Consider the following 26615-nt stretch of genomic DNA (forward strand, 5'->3'; position numbering starts at 1 on the left):
GAATGGGTCAGGGTCACAAACATCACTATAAATACTCTAAAAAATGGTTGATCTCCCTGAAATATGAGCCTCAGTTACTTTCTCACTTTATGTCTCCATGCTCTGGTTGATCATTCTAAGAGTATGTTAATATATGGCATATGCATAGAACCTACTTTGGGTGAATGTGTGTAAAGGAAAAAAAATGGGGAGTGGGCAGAGATATCAAAACCAACCAAATTTCTTTTTTTAAAATAGTAATTTTATTAAAGATTACATTTTGAAACAATAAAAACTAATGCAAACTAAAGAAAATGAAAATAAAAGATGGAAAGTCAAGAAACAAATAGAAAAAAATAAAAAAGAAAGAAAAAATAAAAATATAGTAAAGAAAAAGAAATATATAAAAAATTGACTTCACACGTCACCACAAGTATAATCTGTTTTAATAACTATGATTGCTTCTTCCCATATCACATTTCTTATCTATAAACAGATAACAACATATAGTATCTATTTAAACCTTGATCAAATAAGGCAACTTTATATCCCCTCCTTTTATGTCTAACAATCTTCATCTTTATTTCTTTCAAATAATGCCTTATAATTTGATTTTTTTTTTCATTTTTTGTTTGCCTCTTCTCACAAAATTCTTCAAAGCTTTAACAAGCCTCTTTTGTAAATCCATTATAGGAAATTTTTCCAGGTGATTCTCTTGGTTTACTATTTGTATATCCCTTTTAATCAGGGCATTTTTGTCATAGAATGTTATGATGGAACCTTGTAGAGTAGGCAAGGCGGGTTGTATGACATGTCAAGGTGCTGGTGATGACCTATAAAGCCCTGAATGGCTTGGGTCTGGGATATCTGAGGGAACACCTGCTGCCGGCATCAAGCTCCCTTCGTCCAGTGCGCTCCCACAGGGAGGGTCTTCTCAGGGTGCCGCCGATAAAAGACTGTCGGCGGATAACACCCAGGGGAAGGGCCTTCTCTGTGGGTGCACCTGCCCTCTGGAACCAGCTGCCCGTGGAGCTTAGGACTGCTCCCGACCTCCGCACATTTCGCCGGGACCTGAAAACCTGGCTCTTTGAGCTCTCTGGCCCAGGCTGAGAATTTTTTAACTGGGGTTTTAATTCTAGGGATGATTTAATCTTTTTAAATTTGTTTTTAACTTTTGTATTGGTTGTTTTAAATGCCCTGTAAACCGCCCTGAGTCCTTCGGGAAAGGGCGGTATATAAGTTTAATAAAATAAATAAAAAAATAAATGTGTGAGTTCCAGCACCTTTTTGTTTTACAAAAAAAGCACTGCTTTTAATTATTAAGACATTGGTCGGTTTCTTTTGTATGTCCAGGGTAACATCATTTTATGTCATTCTTACAGCTGTCATTTTAAAATACATTTCAAATAAGTCATTTCAAATAATATTGTTCTTTTTCCATGACACCTTTTAAACATATTCTATCTATAGAGGCAGACTGTCTTAAAATTAAGTTCTTGGTCCATTGTTCAAAAATATCCTTTAATATGTCCAATGTTAAAGTATTTTACTTCATTCTGTATTGGTAAGTCAAGTTTGAGTGTTCTTTTCTTTTAATTTCTCATTTAATTTTGTAATCTTTAGTTCCTTCTAGTTCCCTTTGGTTTTTGAAGTCTATGCTTTTTTTAAAGAATTTTTAAAAAAATCCTCACAGGAAAGATTCTTTATAATTGCCAGGTCAAGCCCCAAAATGATGTAAGCAAAGAATGTGTTGGAAGGAAATTTAATATTTCACTCTGGTAAGTCCATGGTGGAATGAATGCTAACCAGTACAGAATCTAGCTAATATTTATCCATCCATCCATCCACCCGCCCATCCACCCATGGAAGGAGCAGACAGTGATTGTGTTTAATTTCATACATTTTAGAAAGTAGTTCAGAAACAGCAGACATTGTTGGGATAGATGAATTTGTAATCTAATTTAGTACATTAGATTAGGTTGATTTCATGCAGTTGACATTGAATTGGTGGCTGCTTGAAACATAAAACATTTTTAGCTTAATTTTTGGAATTTAGATGAAAAAAGGTTACTGATTAAACTGAACCTTTCTTTTAAAATTCATTGGTTTGAAGAGGAATAGATGGTTCCATACAGCTTCAGTTGAAAAGCCAATAAACTTTGAGAAAATAACATGGAAACAATTCAAACAGCAACAAAATTATGTTTATAAATGAGTTCCCTGGTGGAAGCTGAATGAGCACCAGGAGAAACTTCTGTCCACAGGTTTCCATTTTGATTAATTAAACACTTTGAAAAGAAAAAGGTCATATATATTCTCTTTGGAAAGAACATTCAGAGCTCCCTTTGGGGATTAAATTGCTTGAGATGAGCCTCTGAGCTTTCAGTTCCTTTCTTACTTCCTCAGAGTAGGAAAGGGCTAAAATGGCCCAGAAGGTATTTTGCTTGTAGGAGGCCACAATAAATTACAACTCTGCCTTTTTTACTCTTAGATCCAAATTACATGCATGTTTAGAATATCTGTTCTTCATATTCTGTGCCAAATTCAAGCTATATACAGATGCCTAAACTCCTTATAGATGATAAAGTCATCGTGACCTAACTCAGTTACCTATGGTGACTCTTATTAATCATTTGAAACTCATTTTGTATGTTTCATGTCAGTACTAATTTTTTATTTCCCCCTTTTTAGGGGGGAAAGTGTTTTTTATTCTTTATTCCCATGTTCTCTCTGTTTTTCACCCAGTTCCATTCAAGTCCTCCTTGACTCCCGGCTCAATTTTGAAGACCATATAGGAGCCGTGACCAGGGGGGCTTTTGTCCAGGTTCGTCTGGTGCGCCAGTTGCGACCCTACCTGGACCGGCATGCCCTACGCACAGTCACTCATGCGCTTGTGACCTCCCGTTTAGACTACTGCAACGCTCTCTACATGGGGCTGCCCTTGAGAACCACTCGGAGGCTTCAGCTGGTGCAGAATGCAGCCGCACGAGTTGTGATGGGGGTTTCCCGATACTCCCATGTAACAACTCTACTCCACAAGCTGCATTGGCTTCCGGTTGCCCTCCGGGTGAGATTCAAGGTGCTGGTAATGACCTATAAAGCCCTAAATGGCTTGGGTCCGGGATATCTGAGGGAACACCTGCTGCCAGCATCAAGTTCCCTTCGTCCAGTGCGCTCCCACAGGAAGGGTCTTCTCAGGGTGCCGCTGGTAAAAGATTGCTGGCGGGTAACGCCCAGGGGGAAGGCCTTCTCAGTGGGTGCGCCTGCCCTCTGGAACCAGCTGCCCGTGGAGCTGAGGACTGCCCCCGACCTCCGTTCATTCCACCGGGACCTGAAGACCTGGCTCTTTGAGGCTCTTTGAGGCCCAGGCTCTTTGAGGCCCAGGCTGAGAATTTTAATTTTAATTTTAATTTTAATTTTAATTGGGGTTTTTACTCTTTCAGGGACTGTTATAATCTTTTTAATTGTTTTTAATTTTTGTATTTCTTGTTTTAATTCCCTGTAAACCGCCCTGAGTCCTTCGGGAAAGGGCGGTATACAAATCCAATTAAATAAATAAATAAATAAATAAATAAATGTGTCGTAAATTATGGTAAAACAAAACCGTGCTGCTAGTGCAACTATAGCAGATTACAATTCAGCCCCAACCCATAAGCTTTGGACGTGAAAGATACTGAGGAAGTCATTGGAAAGACAATATTTTGTCATTGCTAACATTTGTTTGTGAGGTTGCAGAAATTGTTGTTGGATCTGCTACAGGAGATGATCTCAAACTAAGACAAAAGCACTTAGAGACTGGATCCCTTGCAAAATCTCAGGAAAGTAGGAAATAAATAGTAAAAGCTACTTTTCTATCTCAATTTTGAATTCTGTCTATAGATGGCATCTACTGTCATCTACTGAACTTCTGGAAATTCAAAATGTACCTGCTGATTGAGTTCAACATTCCATAAAACTAGAATTTGGTTTATTTTAAGTTGTTGAATAAACACAACATGTCAGGGTTGACAAATTACACTAAGATACAGCTAAGAAAATACTTTAGGGCTTATATGTGTGAATCTAACTGGTTAAATGTAGAGTGCCTGCAAAATTAAAGTACATTTATGCTTTGTGCTCAGTCACTTTGTGCTAAAGTTTTGTTCTTAAAAAGCTCTCTATATGCTTGGGTTCTCATTCTCATTTCCACATAGATTGCATACATATCTTATATAACATTCATTCAAGATAAAACAAATGCCAATGTTGATGGAGTAAATGAAAAGAAATTTCATTGACTTATTGCCTTAAAACTGAAATATCCTCATAATAAAATAGCTAGAAGTCCATTACCTTGTCAGTTGTTGAAAGAACCAGCTTGATTTTAAACAGCTTTAAATTTCAAGGTAAACTCCCTTGATTTGCAGTTTCTGGAACAATATAAATGTTAGAATATTGTTATAGTTTAGTTTTCAGATTTTTCTAAGTGCTCTCATACAATTCTTGGTTAAAAATGTATTTTAACTTTTTAGGATAAAATACATTTAGGGATGCGGTGGCTCAGTGGGTTAGGACACTGAGCCTGTCGATCAGAAGGTCAGCAGTTTGGAGGAACAGAGTGAGCGCCTGTTACTCGTCCCAGCTTCTGCCAACCTAGCAGTTCGAAAGCACGTAAAAATGCAAGTAGAAAAATAGGGACCACTACGGTGGGAAGGTAACAGCATTCCGTGCGCCTTTGGCGTCTAGTCATGCCAGCCACATGACCACGGAGACATCCTCGGACAAGCGCTGGCTCTTTGGAAACGATTAGCACGCATGTGCGGGGGAACCTTTACCTTTACCTTTTTACATTTAGAAAATATAGAGAAATACACTAGAAATACCATTCAGATGCATTTTAATACAACTCTGGGCAATTTTTATGACTTTTACAAAAAGCAAATATAAAAATAGAACAGAATGGACTAATGGATGAAGGTAGCTAAAATCAGCCTTCTCCATCCATCCCCATCTGTCCTGAACAAAGGACAAGAGGGATTCCCATATTTAAGCAGTGCATTTTTATGTTTCCATTTTATAACTTTGTGATTGAAAAAATTGTTTGAGCTTTGAATGCAAATTAGGTAAAGAGATTTCTATTTCTTTTTCATGTTATACATCTTGAATACCTCATTAGTTGAAAGATGTGATAGAAATGCAATGAGCAAACTATTAGAACCAAGAAGGTTAAGAAGGCCTTTAAATTAAGAAAAGGGTGGAATTTGGTTATTGAGGTTTATATATATTCTGAATGAGCAAGAGAGTGTGCACTTAAGCATGGAAGTCTGAAATTGTACAAGTTTTATCCCAAACATTTATTTTAAAATATGTTTTTGCTTCATTGGTTTTCTCTCACCAATGTAACATTTTTTCCAGAGAAATATATAGAGTCTATGAGGCTCTATATTCTTGTCTCTGCTTTGAAATTCACATCATTATCTTCCTTAGCTTGATATCTTTGAGAAGTGCTAGAAAAAGGCATTTGCAGAAAGTTATATTCCCACTCCCTAATTCCTTCCAAGTATTTTGAAGTTGTCTAGGATTGTCTTCTCTTCTTTCACCTTTGGGATGCTCAAAAGAGGCTGGGAAAGCTCTGAGCCAACCTGGACTGTCTTTAGTGAACCAGTAGCAAATTCATCATTCAGTAAGTATTCTTCTTGATGTCTGAATTATGACAACTCCTGAAATAACAAAAATCATATTACTCATGGTCCATTTAGAAAGGAGAAAAAAACATACTCTGCTCATACATTCGTCATGCATCTATCCATTTTGTAGGCATCTTGAGTGAAGAGCTATCTGGCTGTCATTCTTCCTGTAAATATAATCCCATTAAAAATGGTGATGATACCATGACCACTACAGTTTTTCCTAATAGTTGAATCAATAGTTGTATGTTGTAGTATAAGACCTTACATGTGTATTCAAATTGCAGAAGGGAAGAGCTTGTTTGAACCCTGAAACTGAAAGAAAGTTGAGTCATGATTTTGGTGCATGCATCTTATGCAAGGAGACAAAATCAAATGTCTATAAAATGTTCTATAATTCAAATGTAGAAATTGTAAAATGGATTAGATGGATTAAGATCAGAATGCCTGTGAAATCTGCTAGAGTTCTCCAATGTCAAGTCATCTGCTCCTTTATTGCACAAAACATATACTTTCGGATCGATGCTATATCACATCTAAGACAAGAACATTGCTTTGATTTTTCAAGACAACCTCATGTGGACAACCTCATATGGACACAGTGGCATGGATTAAATGCCAGATCAGTTCAAGTGCCATGTTTGGAGGAGATCCTATAGCTTCTGAAATTCTTAGTCAGTCATAGCAGATTAGGAATTCACAGCACTGTGATCCAAGATATAGGAAAGCACCAGGCTGAGTTAAATCAGAATGCATACAAAGAGAAGAGGACAAGAAAGAAGCAAAATAGATCTGCAAAGTTTTCTTATTATTTTAAAATATAAAGTATATTTAGCTTCTTTTGTATTCTGTTTTCATGTAAATTATCAAATATATTTTTAATAAGAAGCTATATCATTGATATAGCTGGTTTCAAATATGGTTTCATATTTGAGGTGACAGATATAGTTGGGCATAGTGCCCAGATTAGAGTGGAACCCTGTATTTATTTAACTGGGAATAAATCCAATTTAGTTTAATGGAGTTTATTTCTGAGAAGACATGTGTTGCATTCCATAGTTAAACCTTTATTGAATTTTTAATTTTCCCATTCTATATGTTTTCTGCCTTGGTAATGGTCATCTAACTGAAAATATAAACCAGTGTTTTGCTCTATCCCATATTTATTTCATGTGCTTTCACTGAAAAACCCTACAAGAAGAAAGAAAAATGTTCCATTTATCAGCCCTAGAAGAACACTGCTTTCTTCAAAGAATAGAAATACAATTTGATTTACTGTCAAAAACAATGTCTTATATTCAGAGATTATAAACTGTCATCCCCCAAATTGTCACTTCTATTATCAATTTAATTATTATGAATATTAATAGCTAACAGCTTTAAGAACAATTCTTAATCATGTCAATTATAAAACATTAATACAATTTTAAATTTAATTTGGATCTTGCTATCATTTTTTTTCTTGTTACTTATCACATGGGTAATTTTTAGTAGTCACTAGTTGGTTTTAAAGGCAAATTCTGGCAAAGCTTAAAATGCATCTAGAATCTGAATTTTAATGTTGAAGTAGACTCCTGAGAATATCATGGGAGGCCAAGAAAAGAAACAAATGGATTATCAAAGAAATCAACCCAGGTTTCTCACTTGACCAGCCCAAATTATCCTACTTTGAACACATTATGTGATGACCTCTCTGAAGTAGTCCATAATTTTCAGAAAAAAGAAGACAACTAGCAGCAAGATGAATGGATTGAATTACAGATGCACTGTTGGGAGACCTAAAGGGCTAGGTAATGGAGAAAATCTATCCATGTGATCATTAAGAGCTGGCATCAACTTGCTGGCACACAATCAGTCTCAATTAATGAAACTAAAGAAATGGATATGGGTATGTCTAGTCTCATGAAAAGAAGAACTAGGGGTGATATGACAACAGTGTTCCGATATTTGAGGGGCTTCTACAAAGATGAGGGGGTCAAACTATTTTCCAAAGCACCCAAAAGCAAGACAAGAAACAATGGTTGGAAATTAACCAAAGAGGAAAAACAACCTAGAACTAAGTTTCCTAACAGTGAGACCAATTAACCAATGGAATAGCTTGCTTTGAGAAGTTGTGGTTGATCCATCACAGAAGGCTTTCAAAAAGAGACTGGACAAACCATTTGTCTGAAATGATATAGTAGGGGCTGGACTAGAGGACCTCCGAAGTCCGTTCTAACTCTATTATTCTATGTTCTAAAAGTGATTAAATATGCTGGAACATTAGAATGTGTGGTATGATATAAATCTATACTGATAAGTTACTTCCTTTTCATATAAATTTTCTTTTTTGCAGTTTTTCCCCTTCTTTCTATTCCATTCTCAAGACTTCCTCAATATCCAGGATTTAAAGTACAAGGACCAGCAGTAGGAAGGGAGTTATGGGAACAATATATCTATTTATCTATATAGCTATGCTCCCCCCCATTTTTAAACTGAAGGAATGATTTACCCATCTCTCTCTTTCTTTTAGAAAAGCTGAGACTTTGAATACTTCAGAGGAAGCAAACAATGATTTAAGCTAACATACAAACTAACATGTGAGGAATCTTGGAATGCTATAGCAGTAGGAAATACTGGGGAAAAATAATGTGTGTATATTAATAAATGTTTTTGTCAGCTGGCTGACATCCTTTGGACTCATCAGATATGGTTAAGGCTTGATTTTGAGGCTTTGCGTTCCATTTTGCTTATAAGATTGCGAATGTCAAAACATTATTTTTTTATTAAAATGCAGATACCGCAAATTTCTATTCCACCTTAGATGAAATATTTATAGACCTTCTTGGAACAACAACTGTTATCATGCATAATTTGGCAGTAGTTATTACGTTTTTAAAAAGTGGTTTTCCATATTAAGAGAGTCTTCCTCACAAAGACACTTGGATAGAGTTCATTGCTTCCAATTAAACATAGGGGTAATAAAATGATGTGATAATATAATGGCAAATGTATAGAAAAGCTCTTCCATTCAGCAGATAAGCCATGTTAAACTGGTCCTTCCAAACTCTAGAATGCAATGCTTAAAAATGCACATCTTTTGAGCACCGCTTCTTTATAATTCATAGTAAACAAAATGTATTATTTGCGTCCAACATTTGTTACAGTTATAGTGACAGGTACATAAGAGAAAGTCTGTTTGTTCATAAGGATGTTTTACTAATGGCATGGAAGGAGGACATTCAAGGCAAAAAGAAAAAAAAGAGATTTCAAGATGTAAAGAACACAAGTTGCTACTTTTGTATTCTGGGACTACCAAATAAGAAAATGGAAATCTATTGATATTCTTGCTAGTTCAGGAAAAAGCATTGCTAGTGGAGTGTTTTCATCAGTTAGCTGTATAGAAAGAAGACTTAGATCTGCATTTCTGTCAATCTTGAGATGGGGATGTGGAGAAAGTTCATCAAGAGCAAATCCACTTTACCTTATCAAAGAGCAATAAAGCATTTCTATTTCTTACTGTGAATGCTGATCCAAGAAAAAGTCTAGGAAACAATTACTTTATTTCAGTGTTTGTCAAATGGAATAATACTTTAAGACATCTTCAAGGCCCAAGTATACTTTATGGCATGATAAAATGTGTGCATAATTCATGTTTGGTATTGTGCAGTAGTAACATTTGTCATCCTCTGAATAAATGCATTTTTAAAATCTGTCTTTTATCCATAATTGCACATTGGGAGCATCAGCCAATTTCTTTCCCTAGAGCTTAGCCAAAACTGTTTATGTCCTTTGTTTGCATCAGACAAGGGGTGCACAGGTTAAAAAAAAGAGTTATTGTAAATAAAAGAGGACTACCACAAACAGACGTTTGGCAATTTGCTGCAGAAAATTGGAAAATAATAACTAAAGTTTTAATGGGTACAGTCAGCATGAAGTCTGGGGCAACAAAAAGTTCAGATTTCATGCTTGGATAGTCATTGTGCTGGAATTTGCAGAAGCAGGATAGAAAGAGTGCAGAGAAGAGCAACAAAGATCGTTAGGGGACTGGAGGCTAAAACAAGAATGGTTGCTGGAATTGGGTATGTCTACTGTAGTTTAATGAAAAGAAGAACTAGGTGTTCCATGATAGTGGTTTTCCAATATCTCAGGGGGTTCCCATAAAGAAGAGGGAATCAACCTATTCTCTAAAGCACCTGAAGACAGGACAAAAACTAATGGATAAAAATTAATCAAGGAGAGAAGCAACCTAGAACTAAGAAGAAATTTCCTGACAGTTAGAACAGTTAATTAGTGGAACAACCTGTCTCCAGAAGTTGTGAATGCTCCAACACTGGAGGTTTTTAAAGAATAAATTGGACAACCATTTGTCTGAAATGGTATAGGGTTTCCTGCGTAAGCAGGGAGTTGCTCTTGAAGATCTCAAGGTCCCTTCCAAATCTGTTATTCTATTATTCTATTAAAGTGTATTGTTACTTTTGAACCATAGGTAACCAAGAAAACAAATGGATCATAGAATAATGAATTCAGAATTTACTCAAGACACAAATGACCAGACTCAAACGATATTTTGGGCACAGTATGAGAAGACTTAACTGTCGTGAGAAATCTATAATGCTTGTAAGAGTAGAAGATAAGACAAAAAAGAGAATAGCAGTAAGCTGGATGGGCTCGATTAGAGCAGCAAGAAAAGGGATATTTTTTTCAGGATAGATCATCCTGGAGAAAATCCATTTACGTGGTTGCTATGAGCTAATATTGACCTGATAGCTTATAACCAATTAGCCCTTCTGCTGACTGCAAAACCACTTCCCAGTCAGCTACTATAAAAAAATGGACAGCAGATTATGGGCCATAGATCCATCCAAGGTTTGGAAGATCCCCTTTGATCCCTTTTAAATCTGGGCTACGCCTTAAGGACCTCCCCACCAGCTTTGACACCTTGCAGTGGCACTTTCAAGAGAGGTGCACACCCTCTGCATGCCCAAAAAAGTCCTATAAATGGCTTTGCTCCAACTATGAAGAAGTGACATTAAAAATCTGCAGAAACGTTGTATGCACTAAGAAGCATTTAAAGCAAAAACAGAGGATAGATTGTGTGATGAAGTCCCATGACAGATTGGAAGTAAGCCACTATGAAGGTCCAGTCCAGTCCCTGCAATTGGACCAAACTTCCTACTGTCAGTACTGTTTCTACTTCATTCTTATTTCATACTCTATCCTTAACAATTTCTGCCATGTCAGCCAAAATTATTTATTGCTGATCAGATTTTTTTGAGTTCTTATCTTTGGGCCACAATAAGAGGCTGAAAGTGGGGTGGGGTTACAACTACCACCAAAAAGGGCTGAAATTCACTGGACACAACACCTATAATTGAGAGATAGAGGTTGATGCCAACTATTTTCTTTTCTCTTAAGAAAATACTCTGGAGTGGGGTTGCCCATGTTTGCTGGCTACAGGAGCAGGGCTATGTATCATTGGGATCACAAGGCCAATATTTTAAGCTGATGGAGGACATGTGCTAAGCTCAGCAGAGGCTAATAGACCTATTTTACCATGTTCTTTAAAAAAAACATTTAAAAAACTGCCAACATTTGGCAGCATGGTTTTGGAGGGGGCTGAAACATGCAAAATCTGATCTGACTTCTTTTCTGCCCTTTGCACTGATGGAAGACTTCTAGTGGACAAGGAGAGTTGTGTGATTTCAAAAGGTAAGCATATTTCAAATGGGATTAGACAAATCCAGTAGCTGTCTATTACAACTGGTTTATCACTTTGAGAATCACAAGCAATCTAACTTGATGCCAGCTTCTGAGATGAAAGAGGGCAATTAGCCTACTGACCAGCTTTTCAGCTTCATGGTCCCATCACTCTATTTGGCTTGAACTAGCAAGGCTGGCATTATATTCCTAATACTGATTTTGTGTCTCTTTACTCTTTAAATTATCTAGAGATAGAAACTTTTTTTAAAAATGTAGATGAAACTGCCTTTACGCTTTGTACTGGATGACAGATGTTTTGGTTTACATTACTTAGTGTGTTTCTTAGTGTCCATGTTGATTTTAAAATAACCATTTTACTTGATGAAGCTATCTGAAATTGTTTTTGTAATTAGAGAATGGGGTTATAAGGGAGAAGATGGTGGAACTATATATAGAATCTAATGTACAAGAAAACATTTTCTTATTTACTATAGACTAGTGTGCATTTGCAGTGTTTTTAGCTGTTAAAAATCTAAACATCTCAGGTAGTAGTATCTGTCTCTCAATTAAAATGGCTGCTGAATGTTTTCCAAAATCCTTGCATGTATTGGAATAAATCTACCTTATGAAATCCCCTTTTCTTCTTGGTTAAATGTTTTACAGGCTGTGCAAACAAAAGATCAAATATAAAAGTGTCAACAAACTCTTAATCAGAAATCTGATACAAAAAAACCCCTCATCTTGATCTATCCCCAGAATTTTTTAAGGCCCTGTTGAATAAGCACACTTGAGCATTTGGAGGGGGGGCAGCTTTATTCCTTTTTTCCGTGTTAATTGATTTTGCAGAGATTTTAAAGTATTTGTAGTGCTATTTCTGAAGTAATAATTAGGTCCTTGTGGAATTCTTTCCGTGGAGGTGCCAGTACAGCACTGTAAAAATTCTCTACCAATTTTTATTAGAGCTTATTCATTCTTCAGATTCCAGTTGAGTCAACTCTTTCTATTCAAGGAAAAAGCAGAGTTTCTCTTATATCCCTCCAATTATGTCTAATTACTTTGTTTGTTGATGAGATGAGATATCTACATCTATGAATTTATTAAAATTTTGCTGAGTATGGAGAAGGAGTTGTTATAAGATATGGTGGTAGAAGATTTGCAATTATTTCTACTTTTATTTTTTTATAGAGGTTTTGTTACCAGTTTTCTTCCACTAAATAGAAATGTCATCCATTGAGTGAGGAAGGCATGCCATGATTGGTCATTGGAGAAAACCATCTTTTTCTTCCAATACTGTAACATCTAGGGAACAATGGCAATTCATAATGCAACATAATTCCCATTGAAAAGGTTTGAAAGTTTGAAAGTTTGTGGTGCAATTAAGTTGAAGCATTTGGAAAATTGGGAGTGAAGACAGCTTAATTTCATTTGGTGCTGTGCTCCTCCCTAAATTAGTAGATTTTGTCCTCTGCCCACTAGGTTTTAGGAAATTTGTGCAAGGGATATTCTGGAATTCTGGATAGTTGAGTTCTTATTCACTTTCCTTATTCAGTTACTAATATGGATGGATGGATGATGTGACATCAACTTGGTGCTGATTCTTAACAACAAACAAAATAGACCTTTTTTCAGGATGACCTATCTCTATTTCCAACCCAACCCTTCAAAACTCCCAGTAGTGAATTCCTCATTGTTGTAATTGAGTCCATCCAATTCAGCTCTTACAGCTAAATATTCAAGAAGAGTTATAGGTGTTATTATTAAATTTGTCACTGCTCAAAGTCTCAACAGTTCAGCTCTAGTATGCCTGACATCAGTTGGGCTTGCCATGCATTAAACTGCTGATTCAAAAAAGTGATTGGTTGTTGTTTCTGCTGAAATTTCTTTCTACTTTCCACCCCTATCCCTGACACAGATATAATAAAATAGCTTGAAAATCTCAGGTATTGAGGTATCTTACTTTTTGGTGGGAGACGGAAGAAGCTTTTCTTTACCTATGTGATCAAATCTTTATGGAATAGGCTGATGTGAAACATTAGCCAGATCTCAACAAACTTTGACAAATGAGACTTTCTCCTAAAACTACCATAAAATCATATCTTGCTGGCTACTAAGTAATAGATGGCTTCAATTCAGTCTTGATTCATAGGCAAATGCATGCTATTTTGCCCTAATAATAAATTGTAGCTCCAAAGACAGCTATGTAATTTATATAATCTTATCTATCTGCTATTTGTATGGTCATTTCCTTCTCCTAGTTCCTTTAATCCTGGCAAGTATAGTTTTATACCATATGCCCACCTAATGCAAGTTTTTATCTTACAAAAATCACGTTCAGGATTTATTTGGCCCATGATTAATTGATTGCTTTTTCAGCATGAAAGCATTTTTCTTGTTCCCATTCTTCCTATGTCCAACTTTCATAATTGCCCATTAGTGGTGGAAATACCTTTGCTTTAACTGTTTTGATCTTTAATCATAGAAATAATCTCACCTTGTCAAAGTTTGTCATTTTGCCCTAGGTAGGGACACGGCCAGGGTCAAAAAGGAAATAATGATAAATAAAACTAAAACATTGAAAGGAATAATAGGCAAATAAGCTGAACTAGATCTTCATGGAGTGCAGCTAGTAACCAAGAGTACATATAGTCTATAATAATAACAACAAAAACAACTTTGAAACTCACCAGTCAGCTTAACCAAAGTAGCTGAGACCAAGAATAAGCACAAAATCCAGTAGTAATACACAACATGCCAAATGAAATCTTCAAAAATTCAAACAGGAGCACAACATACCTTAATGCAGGCAGGGAACAGTAGTAATAGTAATAGCAGTAGGCAGGAAGAATCTTCTCTTTCCTTGACTCTATCAAGCAATTGTTGGGCTTTAAATAGCTTCTTCTACATGAGTGTTTATCAATAGAAGATAATATTTGTTGTCAAGGTTGAACTGTGAGGTCTTTGGCAATCTATGAGTTTGGTTGGAAGAAGGTTCTAACACTGATGATGTTACCTAGTTGGTTAATGAAACATCTGCAAGAAAACAACCAAGCTCAGAGAGCACCAAGGACCTCACAGATCAGTGTTCCTCAACTTTATCAACTTTAAGATGGATGGACTTCAACTCCCAGAGTTCCCCAGTCAGGATGAGGAAACAGGAGAGCACTGGAACGGATTTGGTCTAAAATTGAAAAATAGCCAAGTGACTCTTGTTGGCTTTATTATTTTATTTAAGCTTCTCTTTTTGCTATCATTTCAAAATGGATCAGATGATTGGCACAGTCTGTTTGAAATAATGAAATGTAAGGACACATTTTATGAGTTTGCAAAGTGAGCTGTGTCTGTGGGAAATGCCTGAGAGGCCAAGAGTTTTGAGAACGGTTGTCAGTTGCTGTCTCTTTTTTGGTCAGTAACAGTCTTTCCTTAATGTTTAGCGTTAACCCAGATGTTTCACTTTCCATTTTAAATTTCATGATGAGCTACTTACTTTTAGCTGATACCTGCTTATCTCAGAATGTTAGTACTTGGGCCTTCTATTTTGATTCTGTCATCATTTCTCATTCTGTGTGTCCTAAATATATTGTATATAATTATACAAGAGGGGAAAATATGCATTCTTTTTTCACTATCTCCTGTTTTAAACGATTCTGTCTTTCCAAACAAGCTCGATCTGTGCAATAGCTTCTTGTTCATTGTCCAGGTAGTTCCACAGAATAATTAAGTATTTTGGCATAAATATCACCCTTAATATGTTCCACTTTCTACCATAATTTATATAATAAAACAACAACAACCAGTAAAGCTCAATCTCTATTTATTTGTTCAATAGACTGATAAAGCAGCCCATTTCATATTCATGACTCTGGGTGACTAGCAATTAAAACAGTAAAATAAAATAAAATAGTAAAATAAAAACAGTAAAAACACCACCAGTAATTAAAAACATAAATAACATAACATAGCATATAACAGCAGCTAACAAACAACCATGACCTTTCATGGTGAGCTTAATCAAGAAATGGGCTCATCCACAATATCAGGGCTCCAGGTTTGATGGCAAAGCCAAGTTTTGAATGCCTTGTGAAAGGCCAGAAGTGTTGGGGTAAGGTATGATCTTGAAGATGATGATATTCCAAAGGGCAGATGCCATCACAGAATAGGCTCTCTTTCTGCGGTCCCCCCATATGGCACTATCTCATCGATGGGATCAGGAGCATGCCTGTTCTGCCATATCTAATTGGACACATAAGACACCACCATTTTATATTTTTCTGTTCTTTCCATTTTGCTAGTAATTTGATAGCACATCACTCTGACTTCTCTGAAATACTTTTCCATTTAGCTTTACTTTCCCCATATGCGGCTCTATTCTTTGTAAAAGAAGCAAAAAGTTGCTTGCATGTAGGATTACACTCCTGAGAATATTGTGGACAGTCAAGAAAATAAACCAATGGATCATTGGACAAATAAACCCAGAGTTCTCACTTGAGGCACAAATAACCAGGCTCAAATTATCCTACTTCAGAGATGTTATTGTATATGAAGACCCAACTCTCTGGAAAAGAACTTTCCTAGCTCTAATGCTAGCAGAGATGGATGGACAAAGAAGAATGGGGTAACCAGCAATGTGGATAGACTCAACTGATGAGTGCATTGTCAGAGACTTGAAAGAAAAGGTTAGGGATAGATCAGGAGTCCACAACCTCTGGGCCATGGCCCACTACCAAGCCTTGAGCCGATCAGAACTGGGCTGTGGAAGTGGTGGGTGAGCACACGTATCTGTGTGCATCTCCATTGTACCTTCTTGTGTGAGCAGAGACGAGCATGCTTGCTCACATCCCCTTTTGTGTGAACAGTGGATGAGCATGTGTGTGCATGCTCCATTTGCATGAGCAGTGGGCGCACTTGCTCACTGCTGGTACAATGGAGATGCACACAGATACGTGTGCTTGCCCACCACTCAGGCAGAACCATTCCCTGTCCTTTCTACAAAGGCGGAAAGATTGGGGAACTCTGGGATAGCTCTTCTTGGAAAAAAATTGTCTATGTGGTCACTAGGAGTTGAAAAATGACCCGATGGCAAATAACCAAGAATTAGTGGAATATTGTCATGCATTCCCTTCTTGGGTATTGGCATTATTTTCCAATCTCTAGACTTCTTTTATATTTATTGACAGACATTTTTCTCCCACAGTTTTGGACAATTCAGTGGGCATTTCATTTGCACTTGGTCCTTTCTTATTTCATAATAGTTGATCTATTGCTAGTAATATAATAATAATAATAAACCTTTATTGTCAAAGTACAACATGTGTACATTGAGATTAGCTGAGCCTCCCCCCGTGCTCTCTCCCCCAACACACAGTGACAACAAACCCTCCATCCTACCACACCATGTGAACCAACTACACCACACACCAGCCTCCCAAGTCAATTCTGCATAAGTTCACAGAGATTATAGCTATTTTTCAGCCTGTTGGTACGGCTGGCTATACTCCTATATCTCCTACCAGATGGAGAGATACCGTCCAGGGTGTGAGTCATCCCTGAGAATCTTCCTCACTCTTCCAAGGCAACAAGTCCTGGCGATGTCATCCAGTGGTGTCAGGGGACAGCCCACAATGTCTTGTGCTGTGCTCACTACCCCCTGTAATACTTTCCTGTCCGCGGCTGTCAGACCAGCATACCAAACCACAATACCATACGAGAGGACACTCTCTATAGTAGACCAGTAAAAGAGGGTCATTAGCCATTGTTCTACCCTGTTCTTCTGCAAGACCCTAAGAAAGTGAAGCCTTTGTTGGGCCTTTCTAGCCACCTGGGCTGTGTTAACTTTCCAGGTTAGATCTTCACAGAGGTAGACTCCCAGAAATTTAAAGGAGGAAACTCTCTCCACACAGTCCTCCCCGATGTAAAGTGGGGCAGGTTCCTCCTTTTTTCTCCGGAAGTCTAACACCATCTCTTTCATCTTGCCAATGTTTAGGTGTAAGTTGTTGTTACTGTACCTGATGTGTGGAGTTGGTTCCCCTCTCTACAAACACTTCTGTCATTCAGGGATGTTGGGTGTGTATATGTCAGAATAGTCAAGATGGCAATTGCAACAGGATAATAAAGCCCTCTTTTTTCCTTTATTCTTGTCATGATGCATAAAACGGGCAAGACTTCAGACACCCCCTTGACTCAGACCCCATTGCAGATACCTCTGCTGTTATTCCAGCTCTCTCCTTTTTTTTCTTTTTTAGTATTGTCATGCATTTTCTATTAAAACTTTTGTTTTCTATTAGATGTTTTCCATGATTACTTCTGCATATTCCTATCTTAGCTTTCAATTTTCCTGGGATATTTGCTTATTTCCCATTTTGCACTATTCTCTACTTATTCATATTCTTGGCTGAGATATTTTGAGATCTTGCCTATTTTTCCCCCCTTGTTGTAGGTTTGCATTCAGTTGTCATATATCTTCCTTGCTCAAGGCTTTTTGTTTTCTTTACATCTTTCTTTAGCTGTCATGATAGTTTATTCTGAAATCTTCCTGTATCATTTTCCTCTTGAACTTTAGGGATTTCCCGCCCCTCACTTCAGTTTTTGATGTTTCTTAGCTGTGTCTATAACTTCTTAAGTATACTGAATTGTTTTTTTTTTAAACAATCTTATATCCTGACTGTATGTCCTCCAAATCAAACCTTTATGCCATAGTCTTTCTTTTTAATTTAACAAGTTGAATCAAATAATTTAACACCAATAATGCATGATCTGTTCTACAATCTGCACCTGGAACCATCCTGGCTGACTAGAATTTATTTCTCCATCATCTGTTTCCTGTTAAGTTTTATTCTAGTGTTGTGCATCCAATGATGTCCATGCATTTATGCTGCGTAAAACAATTATTAGCAATAAAGAGTGTCTCCTCATTGTAGTGTTTGCTCATACCAAATTTTCTTGTAATTCCAAGTTCCTCCATTTCTCTAACTTATGCATTTCAGTCAGCCACTAGTAGTATTTGCTTCTTTTGTTTTAATGTTGCAGAAAATTAGCTTTTGCAATTTGCCATAAAATTCCTGAAAGTCTTCCATTGTTCAATCTGTACTTGGTGGAGCAGTGGGCTAATGCCTCCTTAAGTAACACCAGCTGCCTGCAATTAGTGCAGGTTCGCATCCCACCAGGCTCAAGGTTGACTCAGCCTTCCATTCTTCCGAGGTAGGTAAAATGAGGACCCAGATTGTTGGGGGCAATAAGCTGACTTTGTAATAATGCCACTGGGGGGGGGGGGCAAAAGCCCTAATAAGCAGGCATATACATAGAATGAAGGCTATTGCTAAGCACATTGATTTGTGCTTAGATTGTAAGCCACCCTGAGTCTTTGGAGAAGGGCGGGATATAAATGGGATTAAAATAAAAAAATAAAAATAAAAAATACATACACTAGTACAGCATTGATAGATATTCATTATGTCTAATAAATATGAGTCTTTGTTTATTGGGTTATAACTGATCAGTTACTTAGCTATGCCATTTTTCAGAATCCATATCACTCCCTTCCCTTACATGATGTCATGCCCTGAATAATTGCTTTAAAATGTCTCATCTATTTAAATCCACTTATTGCACTCCTAAACTTCTAGTTTAGTATGCTTCATTTTTTCTTCAACAATATCAGGTTTCCTTTGGTTCATGCATCTCAAATTCCATATTCCAATTATATGTGCACATGTAAAATCCTCTTTCACTCCTTGCACCATTAGTAACCCATTGTCCTAGTAAATGTGATCTGATCACTCCAAATCTGACTGAAAGAATTGCATTCTTGTGGTTCTAGCTTTCTGATATTATCAGAGGGATTCGGACATATTCCTACCATTTTCATGACCTTCTGTTTGCCTTTAGAACTGTTCTCTTAGGTAATCAAATCAAATTAAATCAAACTTTTATTATGGTCAAAGACCAGCATAATTCTTTTAGGTAGGTTAGCTTCCCTGAAACCTACAGACATTATATATTGTGGATCATGGTTAGTTTCTGGCCTTTGGACTTTACCAAAAAAGATGATCTAACCTAGAGGTCACTTCTTGAAAGATAATTGAAATTACTCAAATCTTATACAATATCAGGGTAAAAAATTCTATCAATGAAAAGTATATATGACTTTTCTCCCTAGTTTCAGCACACTATTATGCTCAGCTTGTTGAAAGAATATCTCATAGGGATGAGTAGAATTTATAGAAGAGAATGTAGATTTTCAGCACTGAATTCTTATCTCTGGATTTACCCCTTCTCCAATTAATCTGTTATAATACTTCACTGGATTTTTTCTGCATTTCCTACTGTTGTCATTTGATGAAGAACATGTTTTGATTATTGCTCACAGCAGAAAAATGCTTTAGTGAAATTCTTATGGTGGACAATGGAGTTCATATACTATTATTATTTGATGAAGTGGTTAAGAGGTGTATAATTGAATGCCCTGTTCCTCAACATTTCAGCTTTCATTTGATCACAAAGAAAGATATCATGAGGGATGTTCATAATTTTTTTTTAGCAGGACAGTTGGGAAGCCTGCAGAATAATAGGGAAAATGAAACAAAACTACACAATAATACTTTTGGCAGCAAGAAACTAGAAAACCCCCCACAGAAAATAAACTCTAAAAAAGATCAGATAATTCTCTCTGACACTGAGGTTAGGAAAAAAAAGATACCTCTTATAAAAATTTTTTTGATAAATTGAAGGACAGACTTTGGCACAATTTTAATCTATATGACATTGCTAAGAAGAAGTAACAAAGAATTGCCACTAAATTCTTCTTTATACATTTTGAGTAAATTTACTTTGTGTGAATTCCCAGACTACATGGTTTATAATCTGCTTATAGAATTAATTGAGAACCTGGAAACAGGTTCCAAGAAGGCTAGTGATGATGATGATCAGGGAACAAGAAATAACATGTTATGAAAAGCAATTAAAGGAGATAGACACCTTTAGTCATGAGAACAGAAGACTGGAGAGGATACGGTAGCACAAGTATGCAAGAATGTCAGAATATTAACACCTATCCTTTACTGTTCCAGAGTTTAAGAATAATAGGTTCTTGGGAAGGCAGAATGTATTGAATATTACAAAAACAAATCTGATAATGAGAATAGTTTGACAATAGTTCTGAGAGAGAGAGAGAGAAGAGAGAGAGAGAGAGAGAGAGAGAGAGAGAGAGAGAGAGAGAGAGAGAGAGAGAGAGAGAGAGAGAGAGGGAGGAGCTAGGTCTTACTAAAATCTAGCTTATAGTGAATGTCTATTAGCATTCATTGATAGCTGGGCCCATACTCTGCACACAGGGCAATTATATTATTGGTAATTACTTTTACTTACAAAGTATTCTTTCTATGCTCAGTTTATGTTCAGGAGCTTATTGTCTTACAAAGATAGGCTTAAGATACAGAAGGATCTTGACAGATTTGAACATTGGGCGCTATCTAACAAAATGAAATTCAATGGTAAAAAAAGTAAGGTTCTAGGCAAGAAAAACCAAATGCACAGATACGGCATAGGTGATACCTGGCTCAATAGTAGTAACTGTGAGAGGGATCTTGGAATCTTAGTATTCTCCAAAGGATCTGAAGGCAAGACAAGAAACAACGGATGGAAACTAATCAAAGAGAGATCCAACCTAGAACCAAGGAGAAATTTTTTGACAGTTAGAACAATAACTCAGTGGAATAACATGCCTCAGAAGTTGTGAATGCTCCAACACTGGAAGTTTTTAAGAAGAGACTGGATGGCCATTTGTCTGAAATGGTATAGGGTTTCCTGCCTGAGCAGGGGGTTGGACTAGAAGACCTCCAAGATCCCTTCCAACTTCGTTATCCTGTTAAAGACTTCTGCTGAATTCAAATCAAACAAATCAGTTAATTTAAGTGCAAACTAATATAAGCCTCAAAATGCACTGTTAAAAATCCTTGGACTATCATGTCTGTAGAATACCAACAACCAGAATATATTCAATTAACATAATCAAGATAAAAATATGCCTCTTTTGTCAGGAATAAGTATGAATGTTAATAATATCTTCTTATGTCTTTGCAGCACTTTTACAGTCAGTAATAGCTGGCGATTTTCTAAAAGTAAGTAAAAGAAGTTATCATGCTGTATATCTCTTTGATAATATGTGTTGTGTTACTAACAATTTGTTTTTATACACCATATGGTGACATTCAGGGTACTTCCATATCACTGTTTTGCCCTACATTGGGATCAATTCCAGTTCTCTTAGAATTCATAATATTGTACATTTTAGATAGCATAGTTGATTTATTTTGGACTTTGCTCCAGATTATTAGAAACCATAGCAAGTGTGGTATTATCCTTTTGTTGCAATTGTAAAATCCTTATGGGAACACTTGGTAGGAACGGTCTCCTCCCCCACAGAAATTCAGCATCCTGTTCCTGGATCATATCCAGTTTTGGGATATAGTTTCAGAAACATTAATTCCTTGTGTCTTTTAGCCAGTGACCACTAGTGGGCTTTAGAATAGTGATAGCTCTGCTCTGGTTTCCCCTGTCCGGAGAAAAAAACAGTTAGGATTTTCTTTTTGGCTTGCTTCCTACAGGAAGAATGAAACAATTTCTTTTGCCTATATTTTTTCCCCTCTATCATGAGGGCAGCTCAGAGTTACAGGCTGTACTTTTATAAAATTGATTTAACCTTGTGCCTCTTAAACAACTATCTTTTCCAGATACTCATGACAGCCACATATGAACTGCTAGATATAAATTCAATAAACAACCTGGAAGATGCTAACTAGGGTTACCTCAATTTTTTTTTCTCTCTCTAGAGTCTTCTTATCTGAGCCAGTTAGAAATTGTCTCCAACCTCTCCCAGTTCAGTCACCATAGCAACATACAACCACATCTATTAGGAAAAGCATTTGGCAGCAAACAGGAAGCCTCCCTTTAAAAACATCCAGGGCTTTGATAAAGATGGTTAACAAATGCAAATTAACTTTAGTTTTGCAAGGATACATTGTGTGCTGTTAATGCACCTGACTGGAATGAAAGGTCCTGTGATGAGCATGATCCTAAATCTTGTAATACATTTCCTATAATGCTTTTGCTTTGTTACTTTTGTAATTCTTCTCATTCCTCGTTGCCATGCTATACATGAGAAAGGCACGCCCTGAGGGCTCAGGGCTGCATGATGTCTGATAAAGTCTTGGTTGAACCTTCAGAACTTTTCCATTTATTTTGGGAAGCAGTTTTCCATTGCTGCTTCCTAGGATAGAGAGTATGTAACTAACTCAGACACCCAGTGGGCTTCGTGCCTAAGGTAGGATTAGAACTCACAGTTGCCTGATTTCCACCTTGGATGCTGAGCTTGTCGATTAGAAGGTCGGCAGTTTGGCGGGTCGAATCCCGAGTGCCGCGTAACAGAGTGAGCGCCTGTTACTTGTCCCAGCTTCTGCCAACCTAGCAGTTCGAAAGCACGTAAAAATGCAAGTAGAAAAATAGGGACCACTACAGTGAGAAGGTAACAGCGTTCCGTGCGCTTTTGACGTCTAGTCATGCCGGCCACATGACCACGGAGACGTCCTCGGACAAGCTCTGGCTCTTCAGCTTTGAAACGGAGATGAGCACTGGCCCCTAGAGTTGGAAACAACTAGCACTCATGTGCGGGGGAACCTTTACCTTTCCCTTTATCTTAACCATTACAGCTTAGTCTTAGATACATGGCTTTTAGTCAATAGATACATGAGAATAATCATATCAATGCCTTCAATGTGATTAAATAACAACATCCAATTTATGGGTTTTTTTTGTCTCTTAACATTGTTCATTTATTTAGGCTGTCCCTGCCCATATTTTGGAGTGCAATCCCATTGAAGTGCCAACCTCTGTTTGAAAGGATTTCATGTCTTTATTCTGAAATACCTTTCTAATCTTAAAAAAGGAGAACTAATGCTTAATGAACAATCACAAATACCTTGGAATTTTAGTATCACTGAAACTTCAAAGACCATTAAGCATAAGAATTTAGGTAAGATTCAAGTAGCTGCCAGAATAAGCAAAGTGCACCACAGTCTGTTGTCTCATGATTTGATATATAACCAAACTAATGGTACATTATCTGCTCTCCTTTGCACTTCATTGTAATTTCAGTGTTTGCTGTGAATGCAGTTCGGTTATTAAACAGGTTCCAGGAACACCTAGTCTGATCTGTATTCTCTAATAGGGAGAAAAAGGGAGAGGATTCCATACCCCCCCCCGCCCAGTAATTATCCTTTGTTTTGCAGCAGTTGAAGCTCAATTTTACATTTTAGAATGTGTTTTATTGTTTAGGGCTACTTGGTTTAATTTATTTTAATTTTTGTATATTATGTGTGGTAGTGTATTTATTTATTTATTTATTTATTTATTTATTTATTTATTTATTTATTTATTTATTTATTAAATTTTTATACCACCCTTCTCCCGAAGGACTCAGGGCGGTGTACAGGGCAATAAATATTAAAACGAAGTACAAAAGTTAAAAAACAATTAAATATTATGCCCGATATATACAGTAATTAAAAATCATGTTAAAACCCCAACCCCTAACCCATCAAACCAGGCCGGATTGCTCAAATAAATAAGTTTTTAGATCCCGCCGGAAGGAGCGAAGGTCGGGGACCATCCGGAGCTCGACTGGCAATCAGTTCCACAGGTCTGGCGCGCCCACAGAGAATGCCCTCCCCCTAGGGGCCACCAGTCGACATTCTTTGATCGGAGGCACCCTGAGGAGGCCCTCTCTGTGGGAGCGCACTGGACGGAGGAAAGTTGACGCCGGCTGCAGGTGTTGCCGTAGGTAATCCGGACCCATGCCATGTAGGGCTTTGTAAGTCATTACCAACACCTTGAATCTCACCCAGAGGGCAACCGGCAGCCAATGCAGCTTGCGGAGCAAAGGTGTAACATGGGAGTATCGGGAGACTCCCAACACAACTCACGCAGCTGCATTCTGCACCAGTTGGAGCCTCCGAGTGGTCTTCAAGGTTAGCCCCATGTAGAGAGCATTACAGTAGTCCAGACGAGAGGTCACGAGCGCATGAGTGACTGTACGCAAGGCATCCCGGTCCAGAAACGGCCGCAACTGGTGCACCAGGCGAACCTGGGCAAAAGCCTCCCTAGTCACAGCTCCAATATGATCTTCTAAAGAGAGCTGTGAGTCTAGGAGGACCCCCAAGTTGCGTGCCCTATCTATGAGGGGTAATAACTCACCCCCCATGGCAAGAGATGGAGTAATCTGAATTTCCCGGGATGCCGGCACGAACAGCCACTCAGTCTTGTCAGGGTTGAGCCGAAGCCTGTTCCTCCCCATCCAGACCCGGACCGCCTCGAGGCAATGGGACATCACGTTGAGGGCATCACTGGGGTGGTTTGGGGTCGAAATAAAAAGCTGGGTATCATCAGCATACTGATGATACCCAACTCCAAAACCACGAATGATCTCACCCAGCGGCTTCATATAGATGTTGAACAGGAGAGGCGAGAGGACCGATCCCTGAGGAACTCCACAAATGAGAGGCCTCAAGGTCAACCTCTGCACCCCTGCCAACACCAACTGCGAACGTCCCAGAAGGTAGGAGGAGAACCACTGAAAAACTGTGCCTCCTACTCCCAAGCCCCTGAGACGTCGCAGCAAGATACCATGGTCGATGGTATCAAAAGCCGCTGAGAGGTCTAAAAGGACTAGGACAGAGGAACAACCCCTGTCCTGAGCCTGCCAGAGATCATTCACCACCATGACCAATGCCGTCTCCGTGCTGTACCCGGGCCTGAAGCCCGATTGGTATGGGTCTAGATAATCAGCTTCATCCAAGAACAAAGGGAGCTGCTGCGCCACCACGCTCTCAACAACCTTCGCAAGGAAGCGAAGGTTGGAGACCGGACGAAAGTTGTTTAATATTGCTGGGTCCAAGGCAGGCTTCTTGAGGAGGGGTCTCACCACCGCCTCCTTCAAGGCGGCGGGAAAACTACCTTCACTCAAAGAAGCAGTTATCACTGCCTGGAGCCAGCCTCATGTCCCATCCCAGGCCGCATAAATCAGCCAGGAGGGACACGGGTCCAACAAACATGTGGTGGAGCTCAGCTTCCCCATGATCCTGTCCACGTCTTCAGGAGTCACAGGGTCGAACTCCTCCCAGATAAGATCGACAAGACTGCCCGTGTCCTCATCGTCAGACTCTGCCCAGTCGGAGTCCAATCCGGTCCGGATCCGAGCAATTTTGTCCAACAGATATCGGCTAAACTCCTCGGCACGACCCTGCAAGTGCTCCTCCCTCACCTCCTGATTAAGGAGGGAGCGAGTTACTCTAAACAGGGCGGCCGGGCGATTATCTGTGGATGCGATGAGGGTGGCAAAGTGGTTAGACCTTGCCACCCTCATCGCCGCGAGATAAGTTCTCGTGAACGACCTTAGTCGCAACTGGTCGGATTCAGATCGGCTGGACCTCCAACAGCTCTCTAGGCCCCGTCTCCCTGTACACCGCCCCGAGTCCTTCGGGAGAGGGGTGGTATATAAATCCAAATAATAAAATAAATAAATAAATAAATTCAAAGGTTATGTTTTTCAGAGAGCACCAAGAAACCCACAATCCAGCCCTCAGCTGCAAATATTCTCTTCCATCGGTACTGAAATGAAATGATGATTTTGAATAATGACATTTTTTTCTCTCTATTCCAGTTTGTAGAATGGTGTAAAAAAGGAGCTAATCTATTAATCCGGGGTCCTGAGCACTGCTCCTTGCTTCATCATGCAGCAAAGATTGGGCATGGTGAGATTGTAAAATACATTCTAGAACATGGTGAGTATATTATTCATCCTGTTTGACCTACTATTTATATGGGTGCATTTAAGGGAGTAGGTAATTGTCTTGTCAAATCTATTGTTTATTTGTTTCTCACTCTGAGACTGTTTTATGAATTAGTATTCTGAATAGTTATGTATAAATAGAGGAAACTGCCTCAAATTTCTCAGATAGATCAGACTCCTGAGGCTGGAAGTAAAGAAGAAATTCTGTTGGGTTTTTTTTGCTTCTAATAGTATAGAAATAGTTTTACAGAGACCTTTACAGAGTGACTGAAAAAGCTGAGTGGGCCCTTTTTCAGCATATGCATACTCCTTTTCATTTGAAAATCTGGAACAGAAAATGGAACAACATTCATGGTAAATGGTGGATGACAAAACTTACATTTGATACTTTTCCATTACACTCAGAAGATTTTTCAAGTGCTTAATAATGGCTGAAACCATGTCCTGAATTTCAA

At 38.1% G+C, this 26615-nt stretch overlaps 1 protein-coding gene across 1 annotated transcript in view; it reads left to right on the forward strand.

The window, feature by feature from the left end:
- The window catches only part of DGKI (diacylglycerol kinase iota), a gene marked incomplete at both ends in the record, with an annotated part of 261813 nt that overhangs the window by 227670 nt on the left and 7528 nt on the right, over positions 1–26615 (forward strand). The window contains 2 exons of the mRNA XM_081330760.1: positions 21399–21436; positions 26032–26152. Coding sequence (XP_081186886.1) covers positions 21399–21436; positions 26032–26152 — 159 coding nt within the window. The remainder of the gene's footprint in view (positions 1–21398; positions 21437–26031; positions 26153–26615) is intronic.

This window comes from Vipera berus (genome assembly GCF_964194415.1).
Source record: "Vipera berus genome assembly, chromosome: 6".
Lineage (NCBI taxonomy): Eukaryota > Metazoa > Chordata > Lepidosauria > Squamata > Viperidae > Vipera > Vipera berus.